Source organism: Thermobia domestica, chromosome 6 (genome assembly GCF_964235325.1).
Source record: "Thermobia domestica chromosome 6, izTheDome1.hap1.1, whole genome shotgun sequence".
Classification (NCBI taxonomy): Eukaryota; Metazoa; Arthropoda; class Insecta; order Zygentoma; family Lepismatidae; genus Thermobia; species Thermobia domestica.
The window spans coordinates 140,016,758-140,036,631 of NC_137459.1; the positions used below are offsets into that span (position 1 = coordinate 140,016,758).

At 31.4% G+C, this 19,874-nt stretch overlaps 1 protein-coding gene across 2 annotated transcripts in view; it reads right to left on the reverse strand.

The window, feature by feature from the left end:
* LOC145688242 (cell adhesion molecule Dscam2-like) overlaps nucleotides 1–19,874 on the reverse strand; it is an 802,178-nt gene that overhangs the window by 38,564 nt on the left and 743,740 nt on the right. For both annotated transcript variants that reach the window (XM_081762176.1, XM_081762175.1), the window contains exons 20-23: nucleotides 17,015–17,170; nucleotides 12,478–12,774; nucleotides 9,136–9,277; nucleotides 3,224–3,351 (exon numbers count right to left, since the gene is read on the reverse strand). In XM_081762176.1, coding sequence (XP_081618302.1) covers nucleotides 3,224–3,351; nucleotides 9,136–9,277; nucleotides 12,478–12,774; nucleotides 17,015–17,170 — 723 coding nt within the window. The remainder of the gene's footprint in view (nucleotides 1–3,223; nucleotides 3,352–9,135; nucleotides 9,278–12,477; nucleotides 12,775–17,014; nucleotides 17,171–19,874) is intronic.

The window sequence follows — 19,874 nt, forward strand, 5'->3', positions numbered from 1 at the left end:
TTGTCTACCTCAAATTTCACTTGGCGCGAAGTGGAGTCGAGCCACGGACCCCATGAATGCTCTATTATTATTATTATTATTATTATTATTATTATTATTATTATTATTATTATTATTATTATTATTATTATTATTATTATTATTATTAATATAATAATAATAATAATAATAATAATAATAATAATAATAATAATAATAATAATAATAATAATAATAATAATAGTAATAATTGAAGTGAGCTTAACGAGTTTCAACCGTCCGACTCAACCAATGTTTGGGTGTCTGTTCGTTCGTCTACTCCATGACAACTTTTCATAAAAGACATTTCCTTTTAATGAAACTAGTAAGTGCCTTTTAGCTTTGAGAAGTAACTATGCTTGGAATTTGAAATCTGCAAAATATAAGAGGTAAAATTAACCAAATGGTCCAAGTTTACACTAATGTATACAAAACAATTTTGCAATATCAATTACGTGAATCTTGTCCCATAAAGAAGCCGAAACCCCTACACCAAAGAGCCCTCCGAGATTTGATAATTGTCCACAAGGACTGAAATTGTCATTTCAAGCCAAGACTTTAATATGAAGCCAATAATTTCTTTAAAATAGACGAAAAATTCGAAAGTTATAAGCATTTTCATATTTTTGCCTTTTTCCATAATGGAGCCGTAGCACACTCTACTGATGAGCCCCCCCGACTCCAGGATTTGATCATTCTCCATCGGACTGAAATTGCCATTTGGAACCAACACTTTAATACGAAGCCCAACAATTCTTTAAAATAGACGAAAAATTCGAACGTTAGAAACATTTTAATATTTTTGCCTTTTCTCATAAGGGGCCCGTATTAGCCTACACTGAAGAGCCCCACGAGATTTGATCCTTGACCACTGGGACTGAAATTTTCATTTGAAACTAAAACTTTAATATGAAGCCAAAAATTAAACTTTTACATCAATTTAAACTGACTGGGTTCCAGTTCACTCCACTATTATGTTTAGTTTAGTAAAGTGGTAATTTGTGACAGCTTCACATCATCAAAAGAATCTTTCACTACCCTCCCTCCCAGAAGTTTGTGCTGGATCCGCCACTGGATTCAATAGACATTTTTCCTATTATTTTTATCACCTTGTTGGGGCTCCCTCGTACAAATAAAGAAGCGGTAATATTACAATCAAGGGGCGCTATATATTAGGTATTTCTTTAGTTACCTACCCCTAACCGCACAGGGCCATCTTTGGTAGAATAAAAAAATGCTACGTGATATTCCAATCATGAAAGGGGAGAGGATGCTGTAAATATATTTCTTATTCATTTTGTCTACCCTGCTTATGAGAAATTACTTTCTGTTGGAAGGGTACTGAAATGAGAGGGGCAAAATAAAACGCCGTACCCCCTCCTACATGGTTGTTCAAATAATTACTAAAGAAAGCACTTTAGACTAAGATATCTAAGATTTAAACTAAGAAACTAAGATATCCTTACATTATGTAAGGATGGCATATTCAAGATTATTATTATTATTATTATTATTATTATTATTATTATTATTATTATTATTATATGAATGTTTTTGGAGCACCGAAATTTTGTGAGACGAACAATGGAATGTAGAGGTTTAAGATGGGTGGTCATAGGGAGGAAAAACCAGAATTTTTTTTCTGTCTGACTCTCTAACGTGAAGATTATGTGCTGATGGCAAGAAGTATCATCATTCTACAATAGGTAGCTTTTACGTAGAATATCAATTACTTGAGTTTTCCTCCTTCGAGCTACTTATCTCATGTGGTAAATTCAAAACAATTTCAATTTAATACAAATACATTGTAAAACTTTTCCGTAATTAAACATCTAGGGAAATTAAACATTTAATAGGGAAATCTGTTATCAAAATATCCAAACAAGTAGATAGAAGACTATCTAGTGAGAAATATTGTGAAACTTTATAAAATTTTCCAAATTAGGATTAACATTTACTGGGAAACAACGCGCCAGCGAGCATTACGTATAGTGAGCAGTGAGCACAGGGGAAATAATTACTAACCTTTTTGCAAACAAAATTAGGGATGGTAATGCAAGTGCGACAACGACATTTTTTTCTTTTTTTGGTATCGTCATGAATTTTACACATATGTTACAATTTGATTCTTTCCCACATAAAAAAAAAAATAAGATACCCATAATAATATAAATGACAACGTCACTTCCATCTGGATTCGAACCCGCTACCTTCGGCATACAGACTAGTTGCTTTAACCAACTGAGCTATTTGTTTCCCTATATGAACTGAACCTGTTCTACGGTAAAGACGATTTTTCATTACGGTCGCGCTACCAATTCGTCCTTTTCCATAGACGATTTCCACTTTTTGCTCTATCTTTACGTTAATACTTAGCATAGATTCATATATTTGGAGTTTGCAGATAATGCACGAAATAAGACATATCAGAAATATTTCGTTAAAAGTTTCGTTTGTAGATTTTATCCACATTTCTCTCAGTGACATAGATGTCGCTGCTTCGCGTTGAACTGCAGAATTCCCTCGCGTTCTTGAAAATTTCCCACTTTAGCAGAGTTGGTAATTCTCGAGATTTCTGTCGATTTAATGTTTTTTGCTTCTAATTTATTTATTTTAAGCTAATATCTAACACAAATATTAAAAACGGGTTTGTTATTAACCTGTCCTGCTGGGGAAACCTTCCGAAATTTCGAACATATAAACAAAACAGAGATATTTTCAAAAAATTTCAAAATAAAGAGACGCGTCATTTATTTTGCTCATGGTAGTACATGAACAAGGCTTTATTTTGGTATAACCATTATTCGTGTATCACTTCAAGTTCAAAAGTTCTACTATACCAAACTCCGGATTGCGTTCTATATTGGACACCCTGTACTTCAGATACAGGGCCTCTCAGATAATAATAATAATAATAATAATAATAATAATAATAATAATAATAATAATAATAATAATAATAATAATAATAATAATAATAAATAGATTATTTCAACTAGTTTCACACAACTATTTACCTTTAAACATCCTTCTAATATGTTCATAAAAACTAGAATTGAATAAAGTCTCTACACCCTTCGTCAGTGCTTATAGTATATAACCTTTAAATGGATTTGAAGTTACTCAAATCTTAAAATTTCTATAGTTAATACCCGTATTAGTGAAATACGGAAAGAAAGTGCTTATTGAAGTAATTAAAACTAACCTTGAACTGTTAAGCGATGTGTTATTTGATCTGACCCATAACGATTTTTAACATGACATGAATAATTTCCATTGTCCTCCCGCCTTAAATCTGTTATTTGAAGCGAACCGTCGCTCAAATGTTTAAATCTGAAATGAAATACAATTGTATTAATCTTATTGTTTGAACTGAAAGTTAAGTAACTGCAGGATGAATGGCTGAAAAAAAAGTATAATTGTATATGCCTAATTGGTAGAGATTGTACTTACATTGATTAGTTTTGTTGTCAAAACCGATAGTATTGCAAGAAATGCATTTGCTTGGTCACTATTCAAATAGGTATACTGTTGGTGCCTGGGTATAAGCATCTATGTGAACCAAGCACGCAAACAGGGGTATAAGCACATTGGACAAAAATGGTCGCTTCCTTCATAGAAATTAACTAATACTTCTGGGTTAAATAGCGGCCTGGATTATGTTTGGAAGTGACTTCATAAGATGTTGCAAGTATTCTACATCATTCACTTATTAGTAGATCTAATAATTCCATCAAAATACAGAATACCTACTTTTGAAAAATGAAATGAAATGAAAGTTTTACGTCCCACGGTTATGTCGGTGAGGCTAAACGAGACGGTGATGATGAGAAAATTAATGAAATGTTGGAATGAAGAAAGTGGGAGGAAACAGGAGTCCAAATGCGTTATTTCGTTTCATTATAGCATTGTATTAATAGTTTTTGATATATTTCACCTTAAACCCGACGCATCATTTATGATCATCCTGTATGTTGGGTTAATTAAAAATCGCTTTCCCCGAACTTTAATATGAGAGATATCATGGTTTCATATTGCATGACCTGTGTGACAATTGGTTGTGTCATTATAACCAATCGGTTATTGTAAATGTTCATTTCAGAAGTTCCACATTTAAACCGTGACTAGATTTGTTCCATTCCGTTGTTACACGAACTGCAACTTTACAAAAAAATGTTTGTTCGCAACTTCTGAAGTAACCATATTTTGTGAGATCGCAAATTATACGTATGTTTCGCTGGTAACTGTTCCTTAAGAAATGAATGACTCACTTGGTGAAAAAAAAAAAATCACTTGATTTTTCTTACAAAAATTGACCGTTATATGACTGAAATGAACGATTTTCTTTTTATTTGCCAAGACAACTTCCTGTATTTGGTACATGATTCCTCTCTTTTTTTAGGTACCATCACAAAACGTCGAATGAGGGCAGCAGTATGACTGGTGGTCTGTGTCCTTGAAGTTTGGGGTCAGTGTGACGTTATTCTGGGAAACTATTAAATACAAGTGTAAACATGACAGCATGTTTAGATATACGATTACAACAGCGGGCAATGAAAGAGTTTCTCACAGCAGAGGGCGTTTCACCTATTGGCATTCGTCAAATGGTGCAAGTGTATAATGTAGCATGTGTTGATGTGAGTACAGGGAGGCGTTGGGCCCAAAAGGCCAAGGACACAGAACCGGGCACCTCATCTCTGAACGATGAACCCCATACAGGAAGACCAGTGAGTGTGACAGATGATTACACTCACTGATTCACCAAAATGGAAAAATCATACAGCAGGAATTGTCCAATACCCTTGACATTTCACGTGAAAGGATGGAACACATTATTCAACGTTTAAAGTACCGCAAGATGTGTGCCCGTTGGGTGCCTAAGAAATGAAACAGAGGAGGTTATTTGTCAACAATTTCGGCAGCGTTACGAGGCTGAAGGTGATGCATTTTTGCAGAGAATTCTCACAGGTGATGGGTCATATGGCCATCATTATGACCCTGAAAACAAAATACAATCAATGGAATTTCGTCACAGTGGTTTTCCAAGACCCAAAAATGCCAAAGCAGTGCCATCAGGAGGAAAGGTGCTCCTGACCGTGTCCTGGGATAGCCGAGGTATTGTTCATTGTTAATTCTTGCACAACAGAAAAGTGTAAACTCTGAGTCGTATGTAGCAACACTGAGAAGATAAGGGCACGCGTCAACAAGTTTCGAAAGGGAGCGGATGTCCTCCTCCTCCATGACAATGCAAAACCACACACAATCCACATGACTACAGCTGATCTTGAAACCATGAAGTTCACTGTGCTACATCACACCCATTACAGACCTGATCTTACCCTTAGTGATTTTTATTTTTATTTTATTTATTTTTATTTTTTATTTTATTTTTTCTTTTTAATTGAAGGAACATTTGAAAGGCACATACTATACTTGTGATGCAGAACTTGAGACTACTGTTCGCTCTTGGTAACCCTCACATGATCATGAGTTCCACGCCGACGGAATGAAACGACTTGTTAATCGTTGGCGCAAATGCATTGCAGTAAATGGCGACTATATGGGGAAATGAGTACACATTCTTGTAGAGAATTTTGTACGCTTTCATTTGATAGTACATACCTGGCTCTGTAATTCGTAGTTTTTTTATGACCTTGGAGGCAAAAATTATCAGCATCCCCTCGTATTATATAGTCAACATTCGTACTATGTTTGCGCCAATGTTGTAATACGAAAATTGGTTGCTTTGTGTGTAACAGATCATTTTTAATAAGTAAAACAATTACAAGAACATGCAAACTTACTAATATCGTATCGACAATAACAAACCAATGCGCAATACAAATAAAATGAAAGAAGTTTGCTAACCCCATCAGTTACAGCAGTTGCCAATGCAAGCAAATATTAAGACTGGCGAAGAAAATAAGGAAAACAATTTTTCCCGAATCCTGTATGTCTTTGTACGTAAATATTACATATAATACAATAATTATACTATAAACTACTTGAAGATTACATGTCCTACCGAATTGAAATGTTTACATATGATTCTTGTTATACGATAATCCTGCACGACAATACGCTTGGGAGCATTAAATTGGCACTTAAGGAACAACACTCTAATGGAAAAATATATAAATGAATAAATAAATACAAAACAGAAAAAAAATCTACTTAAACAAAGAATCATAACACAGAAACAAGCAATAGTATCATAGTAATATATTTAATCAGGAAGTTGTGTTGTTTTTGTTACTTTTAGATTGTTTCCTTCTCGAGTAAGGAAGGTCATAAAATGAAAAGAAAAAACAGTTATTATGATGTTTAGAGTTAAGTCAATTATAATTGTCTTCAAATTACTTTACTTTCAAATATTTTGTTTTAAACTACCAAACAAACAGTTGTTTAGTTGTTTAATCAGTAGCGTACATGCTAGTTAACATATTGTTTTAGATAACTGCTTTTCCACAGCCTCAACAAAGATAAGTTCGTAAAAAGTCAATTGATTTTCCTCACAAAAAAACTGACGTTATATGACCGGGAGTGAACGAATTTCTTTTGATCTGCCAAGACAACTTCCTGTGTTTGGTACTTGCATTTACAATTATTGTGACAGTACAATAAAGATGCTTACCTTCTGTTTGATTTTATATATCCTGAGAGTAAAATTTTCATGAAATGTCCACACTACCATGAACTAATCCGTTTTGTATTTACCATAACAGTGACGTTGAATATTAGTATTAAAATAGATTCATCAATATGACTTTTGTCTTTCAGACTGAGTATTGGTAATGGTCGTCTCAGATGTGAATTTTAGATTATTGTCCTTACTTTAAAACAACACATTTGTTTCTTTTTTTTACTTTTTCCTTCAGTAGAATAATTTGCTATACTACTGCTTTTATGTTATACAATGTTACATTTCCATGTGCCATGTCCTTGCTTTTCATCCTTAATCCACACATTGTTTTCTTTTACTTATATATTTATTTCGCATTGCTATTGTTTGTCACATTAAAAAGAAAAATGATAACTTTAATGTTATTCGTTGATTAAATGCATAAAATCGAGCTTTAGAAGCTTGTTTCTTCAACTATCTTATTTAATAAAATACTTTGTACTGTTAATTCTATTTTTGCAATATTATGTTTTTTTTCATAAAATAACTCAGCAACTTAAATCCTGTTTTAGTTCATTCTTCACTCACTATATGCGTTGATAAGAGGTATCCATGTATTTGCATTATATAACGTATATTTTATATTACCGTCATTTTTCTTTTCTTCTTGCTGTATTTTGCTCTAGCTTTCAGATATTTTCATTGCAATAAATATATATGGTCAGAAATCAATTATTACTTTCATATTCATTCATATCTTGAATTTAAAAGATTATAACACTTTGATTTCTTTTTTGATCTCTTGAAATATCACATAGCCTTGTTTCTCAGAATGCATGCCTTTACGAGATCCTTATTTCTGGTTTTGGAAATGCTACCAATCAACGTCGATTCCTCTTTCTTTTTTTCTTTATCTTTTTTCATCTTACTTATGCATCATGTGACAAGTTAATTAATTTTTCTTTATCTCCCGATCACTTGAACGTCAGGTATTTTTTTTTTTCTGAGATCAACTGACTTTTTAAGGATATCGAAGACATTACTTAATATGTGTTATGATAGTTTACTACTAAATACATCTAATAATTTGCTTGGCCACAAACAAAAGAACATAACATTCTTTACAATCAAAATGAACTTGTTTCTCACTATTATAAATAATAAATCCTGAAAATTGTTTCAATATATTATATATTAATATATAATTCATTGTTATCGTATGCTATATATCAATAACAATTTGACTTAGTGTATACATATATACGTTATTGCATCATTCCAATTGGAAGAAATGTATTGGATTATGTCATCTTATGTTTCAAATAATATCCATATGGATGACTATTTTTCGAACGATTTGAAAAATGGCTTTATGATCGATTAAGTGAACACTTTTTTATACAGTATTTAGTGCATTCTTTTAGATTTATATAAGCACGTGAAAGGGCATTTGATTAAAAAAAATATATATATATATATACTTCAATTTTTTATAAGCAAAGAAGTAACACGTTGTACTTATAGAACATATAGTCCTATCGATCCTGATTTCTTTTCTCCACAAATAAATCGTTTATATCGTTTTATTATTATATTAATATTAAAATACTGACCTTATATTTCAAGATTCTACAGATACAAGTAAACTTGACTAAATGTTCTAGTAATGTTTCATTTTATATATCAGTAATATAAGATTTAGTAATCTGTCTTAGCAGAAACTTAAGCAATGGTAAAGCAGTTCAGTTGTAGGAATTCTTGAATAAAATTGTTGTTACTGTACACAACATACATTTTGGTCATGAACAGCAGTCTTACCGAAAATCTATTTGCAAAATGAACTTTCCATCTGCTTATGAGCTAGTGACCAAAATATTGCAATAGATGAGGAATATACAATATAGATACAATTATATTATTGACGTATTTGTTTGTTATATTTCGTAGTTCACATACAAATTATTTCATTAGATTTGAATTGCATTGTTCACTCATTATTTTTATTTTAAGATTAAATGAATATGCATATTCAGAACACAAAACATATCATTCTTGGTAAGTAAATCTTATATAAACATTTTTTTCGGGCATAAAATTCTTGATTCACATATCAAATGTTCTAGTATTTGTCATCAAAACTAAATGATATGATTCCTTCAAAAAATTGCAATCTAAATTTAACTAATCTGAAAATTTATAATAGCCAAATATAGTTGTTTCATAATATAACTGTTTTTTCTTTCCATTCATTTTTAAAAGCAATTGCAGAAGATGATAATTATTTGGTGTTGAAAAATTCACGATCTTAGACCTTTTTCATAATGAATTCATATCAATTGATCTTTTGTATGTCGTATTATGGTTTTCGCCCACTTTGTTCTTGCTGATTAAATTTCACGAACAGATTTTCCTGTACCAGCGCAGACGCTTTTCTTAGGCTTGTTTCCTAGGGATAATGGAAAATATGAACCACCACGCCAAAATTTAAGCTCTACCTTGATGACGATTTTAACGGCTGTCCCCATTGTTTCCATTCAATAGATGCTTTCGGCCTTCCAACGAACGCACATGGTAGTAAAGCTTCTGTTTTCCAAGGAACAATAATGTGACTTCCAAATGAATATATTGCAGCACGAACTGAAAGAAATTACAGAAAAAAAAATGTTGAAATGTGTTTCAACTTAATTAACATTAATCGCGACAAACATGTACAACAGCATTCATATTAAAACACATGACATTTAAGAAGTAAAAACAAAAAAAAAAAAAAAAAAAAAATCACTTTTTAAAAATAATCGTATATGATTCGTGTGTGTTTCGACTGTCTTTATGAAAAGCAAAACGCTTTTATTTAATAATAATAAAAATAATTTGCTTATCTCACCTCGCCTACCTTTAGTTAATCAGTGTTATTAAATACAGTTACTTCTATGCGCTCAAATGTAAATTTAGTTATTTAACGAACTAGCATATATAGATACAAGAATAATCAACAATGGAATCATTATTGATCAATAATAATAACAATACTGAGAAATAGAAAGAAATTATATCGGCTAGACCTGGATTAAAAGTAGGCCGAAACTAAAACAATTCTGAGATGCAACTGGTGGCACTGAGTAAAATGTCTAAAAAAATTCAGTTTATCATTACTAGACTTTGGATTTGAATACGGAATCTGCTGACGCCCGAGAAAGAAGCTAGTCTATATTTTGCAGAAGATGGAGCAAACTCTGATAACAAAGACACGTCGGAACAAAGCTTACAAAATCTATAAAAATTAAATCATCAACCCCGTCTCCCATTCATGATAGAACGTGTCAAATGAAGGGTAGCATGCAAAACAAAATGAGTAAGAGTAGGAGAACCGTTTCAATTAGTTTAAACTATACCCATCCATAATATTCACTCATCTATCCTTATAATACTTTGCAAACGATATTGTGAATTGACAGATGGAGAATTTACTCTTAAACAGTTATATATATATATATATATATATTGTACCGTGTAGATAGTGTAGATATTGACAGAGGTTTCAGGAGGATATTGTTTGGCATACTCTGTGATACAACAAAGTTAACAGTGGTACCAACCCACCATAAAAATGTATTTTTTTTAAATGGCACTATGTCAGGTTATTACATATTTCAAATGTACATGCAAAAAAGAAAACACACGCAATCATAATTTGCATGCAGTGTTGCAAACTAAGAACTCTACAGTGTCATAAACATTAAACAAAAAATAGTAACCTCTATAGCAGTAATAACGCAAGTGAGACAGACAGAGCAATGTATATTCAAAATACTTTAGTTACAATATTATGATATGATGATGTGACGGATTTCAAATGAATACGAACAAAGTTACAAAGTATTTCAAATTAGATCTTTTTTTTTTTTCAAAAGCCTTTATTTCAAAAAGAAAACTGTTTAGACCAGTGTCTCATCCAATTGTACACATGATTTTCAGTAGATGTAAATAACATAATGCAATTTATATCAAATGGATATATCAAATCGTTCTGAAGATATGGTAACAAAAAACTGTTATAAAGTTTGCAACACTGCTTAACATTATGTAATTCCGAGATCTTATTGCAATTACATCTATTAAAAGCTATTATTGTAAGGTGATAAAAGCAAAATAAATCAAAAATTATTTTCTAAATTCCCACAAATACGCCATTTTAAGAAATATATCAAATTTTACTATTTTTTCATATCTTCTGAATGATTATAGATATCAAATTGTTGTGAACGGCACTAAGATCTTTATGTTTATTGACAATGATGTGTGTAATTCGGTCTGATATTTAACTTTTTTTTTTTTTAAATAAAGTCCTTAGAACATGTCAAACTCTACTGCTTATAACTTTATTTGTACTTGTTTTTAATACACCATATGATGTCCGTATTAATACACCGTATTTGGTATTTAGGTATATTGGATGTGCGTTACTCCGTCAGTCTCATTTGTGTTATTTATATTGTAGAACCCTCCAAAATTTGGTTGTTTTTCGATGTTTGTAATACTGTGGCGTCCTTAATTTGCAACACTGCACAATAAATGTGGTATCGTTAGTTTTTCTTTTATATCTAAATTTGAAATATGTAATAACCTGACATATTGCTAACTGAAAAACAAAAAGAAAAAAATACAATTTTATTTTGGGTTGACGACAACATTGTTAACATTGTGCTATTACATCGTATGCTAAATATTATTCCCTTGCCGATATTTCCATGGTTGAAAATTTCAGTGCTTTTCGGCCATTAGTTTAAAAATTACAAGGGCGTATCTAGATAAATGGTACGCACTATATATATATATATATATATATATATATATATATATATATATATATATATATATATGTAAGTAGGTCAAAAAGTGTATTTTAAAATGTGCGTCAGCAGAACCAATAAAATCCAATAAAATAAAAGAGGATAAAATATGATTTTGTAACTGTAGATTCATTTAAGGAAAGAAAAGATTACGATTATTTAAGAGTTACATTATTTTACGTCTATTTCACAATAATAATTTCTATAATTATGACTTGAGTTTAACACCGAAATAACCACCCCGACTATTTATAGCCTTTTTGGAAAAAGTACAATATTGGATACTATCGAGAAAAAAATAGTTTCCATAGTGTATGTTGTACTTTTTCGAGTAACTAACGTTATTGAGAATGTATTATCTAATTTATCTATTGTTATGTTATTATATTATTTTTTATGCATTATTGAGCTAAAGGTCGTGTAAAGTATCAGAGACGTTTGACATTTCATTCATTATTCATATTACAATTTAAAATTCCAATAATTTGATGTTAGTCATATGAGTTTGTTCTCATTATTTGTGCAGTTTTTCTAATTAAGATAGTGTTTAATTGTAGTTCTACTCAAAAACAAAGAAAGTATATATTTCTATATTTACATTTTTAATGCTGTGATTGGAATTTAACACATTCCAGTCATAGGTGACTTCCAGTAACCTTAAAAATTAAATAACTTTACCCTTGCATCAATGTTTTGTTCAACTGACATTAAATTCTAGGATAATGTTCGCTCTACTTAAAATTCATAAACACAACACTATCTTTAAGTAATGATGATAGAAAAGAATAGTGCTAATATCACTAATCAAAATTTAATGTAATGATTCTAAAAATACACCAATAAATAAATAAAATGTACGAGAAAATATCGCAACTTGTCAATATGAAACTACTATTTCACCATGTAACAACTAGTAACATAAGATACGATGGCACACACACACACACACACAAATCTCTAAATAATAAATTATTAATAACATCCTACCTTCGTTTGATGGAGCTATCTTCACAATTTTTGATTTTGCTCCCTCACCAACCCTCGTAAGAGCAGCAACACTAAATTCATACATTTCTCTTTTATGTAGTCCTTCTGCTTCATAAAATGTTTGCTTAGGAAATACACTTCGTCTATCCGACATCACTTCTTGTCCATTGCCAATAGCACGCATATGAATATTGTACTTTGTTATTTTACCATTCGTATGAATAGGTGGTAACCAACTTACAATGACAGATGTCGGTGAACTTGCAACGGCTTTTATATCAGCTGGAGCTTCTGGCACTACAAATTTATATATAAGAAATTTACATTATATCATTACTGTTTATTATAATAATATAATTAGTAATTAAGACTGCCATAATTCCATTTAAACTGTTATAAATTAGCAATTTTGAAAAAGAAGGCCTAGCATTTACATAGTGCTTAAAACAATGTATGTGAACTTGCGGTTGAACACAGTCAAATATATATGGTCACTTGTCATTTGCAATTTTCAGAAAGTAAGTGTTATATTCCCTGATTAATAAACAACATATTTTCAGTTAATGCATACTATATGTGGTGTTTCCACCAATACTTAAACCATAATAACAAAAGTAACTTTAATAACACTTCCTCGCTTTTATGACCTTAATATTGCATACGAGAGTAAAAAAAAAAAAAAAAAATCACAATTTACAACCACTATCTCATTAATCGGTCGAAGAAAACATGAACCTTCTGTCACAACCTATAATTAAAAACTAACATTGGGTTACAAACTAATACACAAATGAAGTCAAGTACATAACAGAATCATACTGTTAACATAAGAGAAACTAATGCTTAATTTACCGCATCACTGTATTTTATTTTGTGCTGATATCATTTGACGCTACCACCTTCATTAGTCAGCGAAGCTTCGTGCAAATCATCAAATGAATTATAATTTGCATTAAGATTCACTGACTGATGAATGTAAAAGCGTTCACTGAAACCATCTTCGCACAAGCTAAGGACTACAAAGCAGTAAAATAAGCACTCTTTTTCTAAACAAAAAAAAAAACAAAAAAAAAAAAAGTAGTATTCGAAAAAAAGTATTAAATTTCTGACTAAAGGTGGTAAAAAAGTTTTCATGTACAAAATACTCTGAAGGATATTCAAAGTTAAGTTCGTGCATAATGACATCGCACAAAAATAAAAATAAAACTCAAAATAATAAAAAAATAAAATAAAATAAAAACAAAAACAAGAATTTTAGGAATCATCCAAAAAATGCATCAAAAGATTGCGATCTTGGCCAATAATTAGTCTTTGGATCAAAGGCCAAAAAATTTGTGAACGGTCCCTAAATCGATTTTTTACTTTTTTGATATTTTTTAATTTTATTTTTTTAATTTTTTTTTATTATTTTTACGGAATAAACACAAAATACTGCGTTAAGTGACACTTTGGGTTTGGCTACATTTTATGTAACTCTCGAGATACGAGGCGTACAAAAAAATTTTGATTGATTGAAATATATTGGATTTTTTTGGATGGGGGATTTTTGTTTTTTTAGAACTACTACTAAATTGAGTTTTTTTTTTTTTTTTTCGGAATAAGCATATCATACTGAGTTAAATGATAGTTTTGGTTTGGCTATAGTATGTGTAGTGCTCGATATATGAGGCGTACAATCAAATTTTTGATTGAACGAAATATATTGGATTTTGTAAATCAGGAGCCACATTCGCTCTTTGCCTGTTTGGCAGCTATTAATTCAAAATGAATAATGGTGATGTAATTGTGCCCATACTTTACTGTTTACTATTAAGAGAGATCTCAAAATATTTTTACTGCAATTTTTCTCAGTAGCTGACATATCACATTAGAATGTTCTCTCATCAGTTTCGGAGAGAAAAGTTATTGGACAAGAACTAACGTAAAACATGATTTAATTCAAAGAGAAATGAGAATTTTTATTTGTCTTTTATTCAACACAGCTCACTTTTACTCTGTTAATTAAATTATTTTCTAAAATCAAAAGATTATTTCAAATCACAAAACGTTATACATTTATCTGTAACTAGATATATAATATAGGTTAAGAATATATGTAGTAGAATATATGCACTAATATATTCATTCTTTTGAACAAAATAGGCTCTTAATATTCTTAAAAATATATTTTATAAGGGATGGATATGGGTTTATTTTATGGGACTTAATCATTATAGCTAGAAATACGGATTTTTGTGGGCAGGAAATGATGAAATTAAACTGCTGTTTGAGAGCTACAGGTTCTGAACCATTTTTGGACTTATGTTGCTTATTGTCATGGACAGAGTTAGGAATTGTCTGCTTGAGGAAAGGGGGGGGGGGGGGCAGATCTTTTGTCGGCCTCGGAACTGTCTCGCAAATTTTGACAAGTCTTGGTAGGTGGCCATCTTATAGGTGGCATTTTTTTTTGTCATAATGTAGGGACAATGCCCCCCATACCCCTATAGCTCCGCCCATGATTATTGTTCATCCTGTAGTAGTTTTATATAAATGAAAGATAACCCATTTTGAAACGTGATGTAATGGCCTTTCCAACGGCATGCAACATGTGACAGTGGTATCTTTGGAAAGAAAGTCAATAAGGAAAATTTGGGAATCAATGTAGTAATTCAGTTCCCTTGAATAATCTTAACTTCCTCAAATTTCGCTCCCTGAACACCCTGTATATGGATGAATGTATTATGTTCCAGCATAACTCTGGAACTCTTAGAGGAATTTCGAATCTAGTTTGGTACATATATGACTCTTTCTCTCTCTCTCTCTCTCTCTCTATATATATATATATATATATATATATATATAAGATAAAATAGCCCTAACAGCCCCCTAGGAGTGGAAACAGGTGACATGTGTAAATGATCGGAAACGACCAATATTAGTGTCAAATCATAGTTTTGGGCTTGCTGAGAAGTGCAGCCTCATTAGCACCCTTAAATTGGTTAGAGGAAGACTATATTAGTGTCGAGTTCATAGTTTTCGGAATCACTAAGTTCATTGGTGGCATCCCCGATGGCATTTAAATTTAGTCGAAGGGTAAGACATCGCCAGCACCTCTAAGGTTGTGAACAAGAAGGGGTGGCATGTAAAATAATCAAAAACGTTTGGTATTAGTGTCGGATCCATACTTTTCGGGGTTGCTGAAATGAATAGTGACAATTTTGATGTCGTTTAAGTCTAAGTTTAGCACCCAGTAGGAGTAAGATATTCCTAACACCCTAAGGGATGGAAATGATTAACGTAAAAATAATCAAAAACGACTGCTGTTATTGTCGAATCCAATGTTACCGGAGTCGCTAAGATGAATAGTGACACTTCTGGCATCTTTCAAGTTCAAGTTAGGCCCTACTGACAAAGGGGGATGAGACGTGATGGAAATAAAATGCCCAAGATGGGTGAGGTTATTGTTGAATCCATAGTTTTAGGAATCGGGAAATCGGCTGGCCCGTTTGAAATGACTTTTGAAACATGGTTATTACCAACCTCAAGGTTTTTTTTTCTTTTTTTTTAAGTCAGTTTAAGGTTTGTATTCAGTGGGGGTAGAGTGTTTCGAAATTGATGCCAAACGTAAAATATCTTAACGGATTTTCGTTACACTTCCATTGAAATGCATATCATAAGCTGAAAAAAGACTCAAATATGTTTCATAAATTATTCTTCCCGTGCATTTCAACTCGTGTAATTAATGGTTGAACTAGTGCTCAGCAGTACACATATATTGTCCACTCCTTTCTTCTCTTGTTCGAGTGTGACTTCGCACTCTGCACAGGACCAAGGTTTTATGATACTTTATCTTATACTTTTATTTACCTATCTATTGATGTTTCTTTGCGTACATACCGAGAAAAGGTTAAGTAGTGAAATTTTTAAAATATGTAATAATAATAATAATAATAATAATAATAATAATAATAATAATAATAATAATAATAATAATAATAATAATAATAATAATAATAATAATAATAATAATAATAATAATAATAAGTGAGACGAGAAATAAACATTCCTAAAATAAACAGATTAATACCTTTTTGGAGTTGAAAATGACACACGGGAAAAGAGTTCACTAACTTATAAAAAAAAAAAAAGTGTGTTGCCAGATTTGTAAATATACTTTTATTTTTTCTTCAATAAAACCATTAATAAGGCTGTGCCAAGATTGAATTAGAGTTTTTTTTAAATCTATTTTATACTTTTCTTTTTTCTATATTGAAGTGTGTTTGAAAATAATACTTGTATTATCCGAATGAGATATGGAGTAAGCTGATATTTCTTATTGTGTCAATTAACTTGACAGAGCTGTGTGCAAACCAAACTAAATGAATCACATCTATTAATAGAAATACTTGTTATACTCTGTATTCAGTAGAAGTGTTTTCTTCTCTTTCTGTAAGCTTTTTTAGATTGCATTAATATTCTACTGTCATTTTGATATTGCGCACTTTTCTTTTTCAAAGGAAGACTTATCGATAAAATAATTTACTGGGAAGTCACTAACCATCCTCATCAGTCACACAATATATTGGTTGACTAGGCACACCATCTCCCGTTTTTGTATAAGCCAATACTTGAATACTATAGTTCGTAAACTTTTCCAATCCATGTATCACAGCAGATGAAGATGTAGTAATTTTCACCTCTGGTTTTGATAAGGCTGAAAATAAAGAAAGGAAGAAAATAGTATAATAGGTTTCTTGGTAAAATATTTAAAGAAAGCAAGAAAAAAAAGAAGACTGATGTTTAAATGGAAATCAATGAAGAGTAAGGCTGTACAATAGTACGTTATTAATTTTCGTCAATAATAAATAATGATTATTTATAACAGACACGATAAAATTTATATATATCATACAAATAGACTAGAAAAGAGATATATTAGATCAAATCAAGTCTCACATTAATATTAACATAACATGATTATTTGGTAAGTTAATGCATTCATATGAATACTTGCCAATTAAGTTTCTATGGTGCAACTAATGTAATGATATTACAATTTATTGCAAATAACTTATAAATATTTACAAAGAGTAGTGAGATCAGATTTTTAGAGGTTCAATGAACTTCTCTCTACTCGATGAAGTTTCATACAAAGTACATACATTAATCACTTTATGTGTGTGAACGTAGTGGTGTCTCTGACCTGTCTGCGTATGCACATTGAAATACAGTCACTTTTCCCTATGAGAACTAGTTGTTAAAAGTGCTCATCAGCCTAGTTTCCATTTTATTTTTTTTATTTTGTTATTTTTTTTAAACGCATATCTCGTAAATTAAAGAAACAAATTAAAAATTATCTTCACAATTTTCTAGAAAGTGGAAGAAGTAATACTGGCTCACGTTACAAAGCCCACCAACATCAAATGCTGAGGAGAGCCGGACTTTCGATGGTAATATATCATCATCATCATCATCATAACCATGAACATAATCTGTATAATGACATTATTGGCAGGTCGCTTGCCGCAACTGAGAAGCTTCCAAGCTCCGTGGTCTGAACTAATCTTTTTTGTCTTTAAGTAGGATTTTTCTGTTTTGATACCTCCATCAATTGTAATCGCTTTCGCATCTTCCTTATCTTTCCTGCCACCACACCCTCTAGCACGACCCTCATGATAGAGTTCCTTCTCAGCCAATGTCCCAACCAGCTTTTTTTTCTCTTTCCCTCTCCCTCTCGTTTCAAAAGCACCTAAAATTTTCCTGTTTTCCTCCACTATTGCTAACATCTCATTTGTTTTCAATCGGACCCAGATAATTCTCGCCGTTACTCTCCACACCCACATTTCGAAGGCTTCTAGTGTTTTCTTTCATCGTTTTCGCGTAATGTTTCTGCTCTGTATTGTGCAATACTCCATACGAAGCATTTTATAAGTCTTTTTCTCAACCCTTTATGCAAGGACACACAAAGCATACTTTTCTTCATCCTAAATACTTATTTCGCCATTCCTTTCCTTGCTTTTATTTAACGTTCGTACTTCATATCAGCACTAATAGCACTATCCAGGTTCTGTTTTCTCCCCTCCTATTTTTGACAGCGATCGCTTCGTCTTAAAAATCATGTTCTTGTCTCTCTAGCGTTTATTTTCAGTCCATATTCACCACAGCCTTTTCTCAAGTTTTCTAGCATCTTGTTAATGTTATTTTCAGACTCTGCAATAAGCAGCATACCATCTGCAAACCAAATATACCTAATAATGCTAACCCTTACCAAACTACTGTCTTCATTACATAGGTTCTCCCTTATTATCTTTTCCAGATATATATATATATATATATATATATATATATATATATATATATATATATATATATATATATATGTTAAATAACATTGGCAAGAGACAACATTCATATTGAACTCTCCTTCCAGTTGCACACTTATTTGTCACCTCTCTCTTTTTTCTAACACTTACTTTTTGGTTCATGTATAGTTTCTAATCAGTATTTGATCTTTTTAATCCTACCCAACCTGCTTTAGAACTCCCATCAATAATTCCAAGTTCATCCGATCAAAAGCCTTTTCTAGACTAACAAAAATTTATAACATACACCTCCTTCCCTTTTTCTGCAAATCTTTCACTGATTACTCCTAATAAGCCAATTGCATCTCGTGTGCCCTAACCTTTCCTAAACCCAAACTGTTCCTCATCAATGCTTTTTCTATTTTTTTTTTTAATTTTTTTTTTTTTTAATTTTTATTTGTTCTTCCATGCAACCTTCTGTCCAGTAGTCGGAGTATAATTTTCGCGCGTGTGATATGAGGCTAACCTCTCTGGGTTCGATTTCTTAGCCATCGATACCATGAGAATCTTCAGGAAGTATTTTGGCCACTCTCGTCTTTCATATATTTCATTGCAGAGTCGAAACAATTCTTTCTAGCACTTGTCTCCTATATTCGTAATGAATTGGGTTGCTATATTATCTACTCTGATTGCCTTTCCATTCCTGATCTTGGTTGTAACATTTTCAAATGCATTCGGTATAATATTAAACCTTTTATCATCCTCTTGTATCTGAGTTTTTACACAGGTCTATCCCTACTTTCATACAGGTCTTCAACATATTTTCATCTTCCTAAAACTTCAGTCCTTTCGCTGATTATATCGCATATCTTATTTTCTTTCATTTTTCTTTTATTGTATTACATTTCAATTCAAACTATTGGAAAATGCTAATTGTTGTATACAATAATTATTATGTTTGGTAAGCATTCTTCCTTTAGATTGAACCGATTTTTTTTAATACCAAAGTGACTTCCCTCACAAGCTCCCTCTAATTAGGAGATAATATGTTTATTATTTTGCAATATCTCAAATGTGAAACTAATACTGTAGAAAACTATCCAATACGAAGATTCC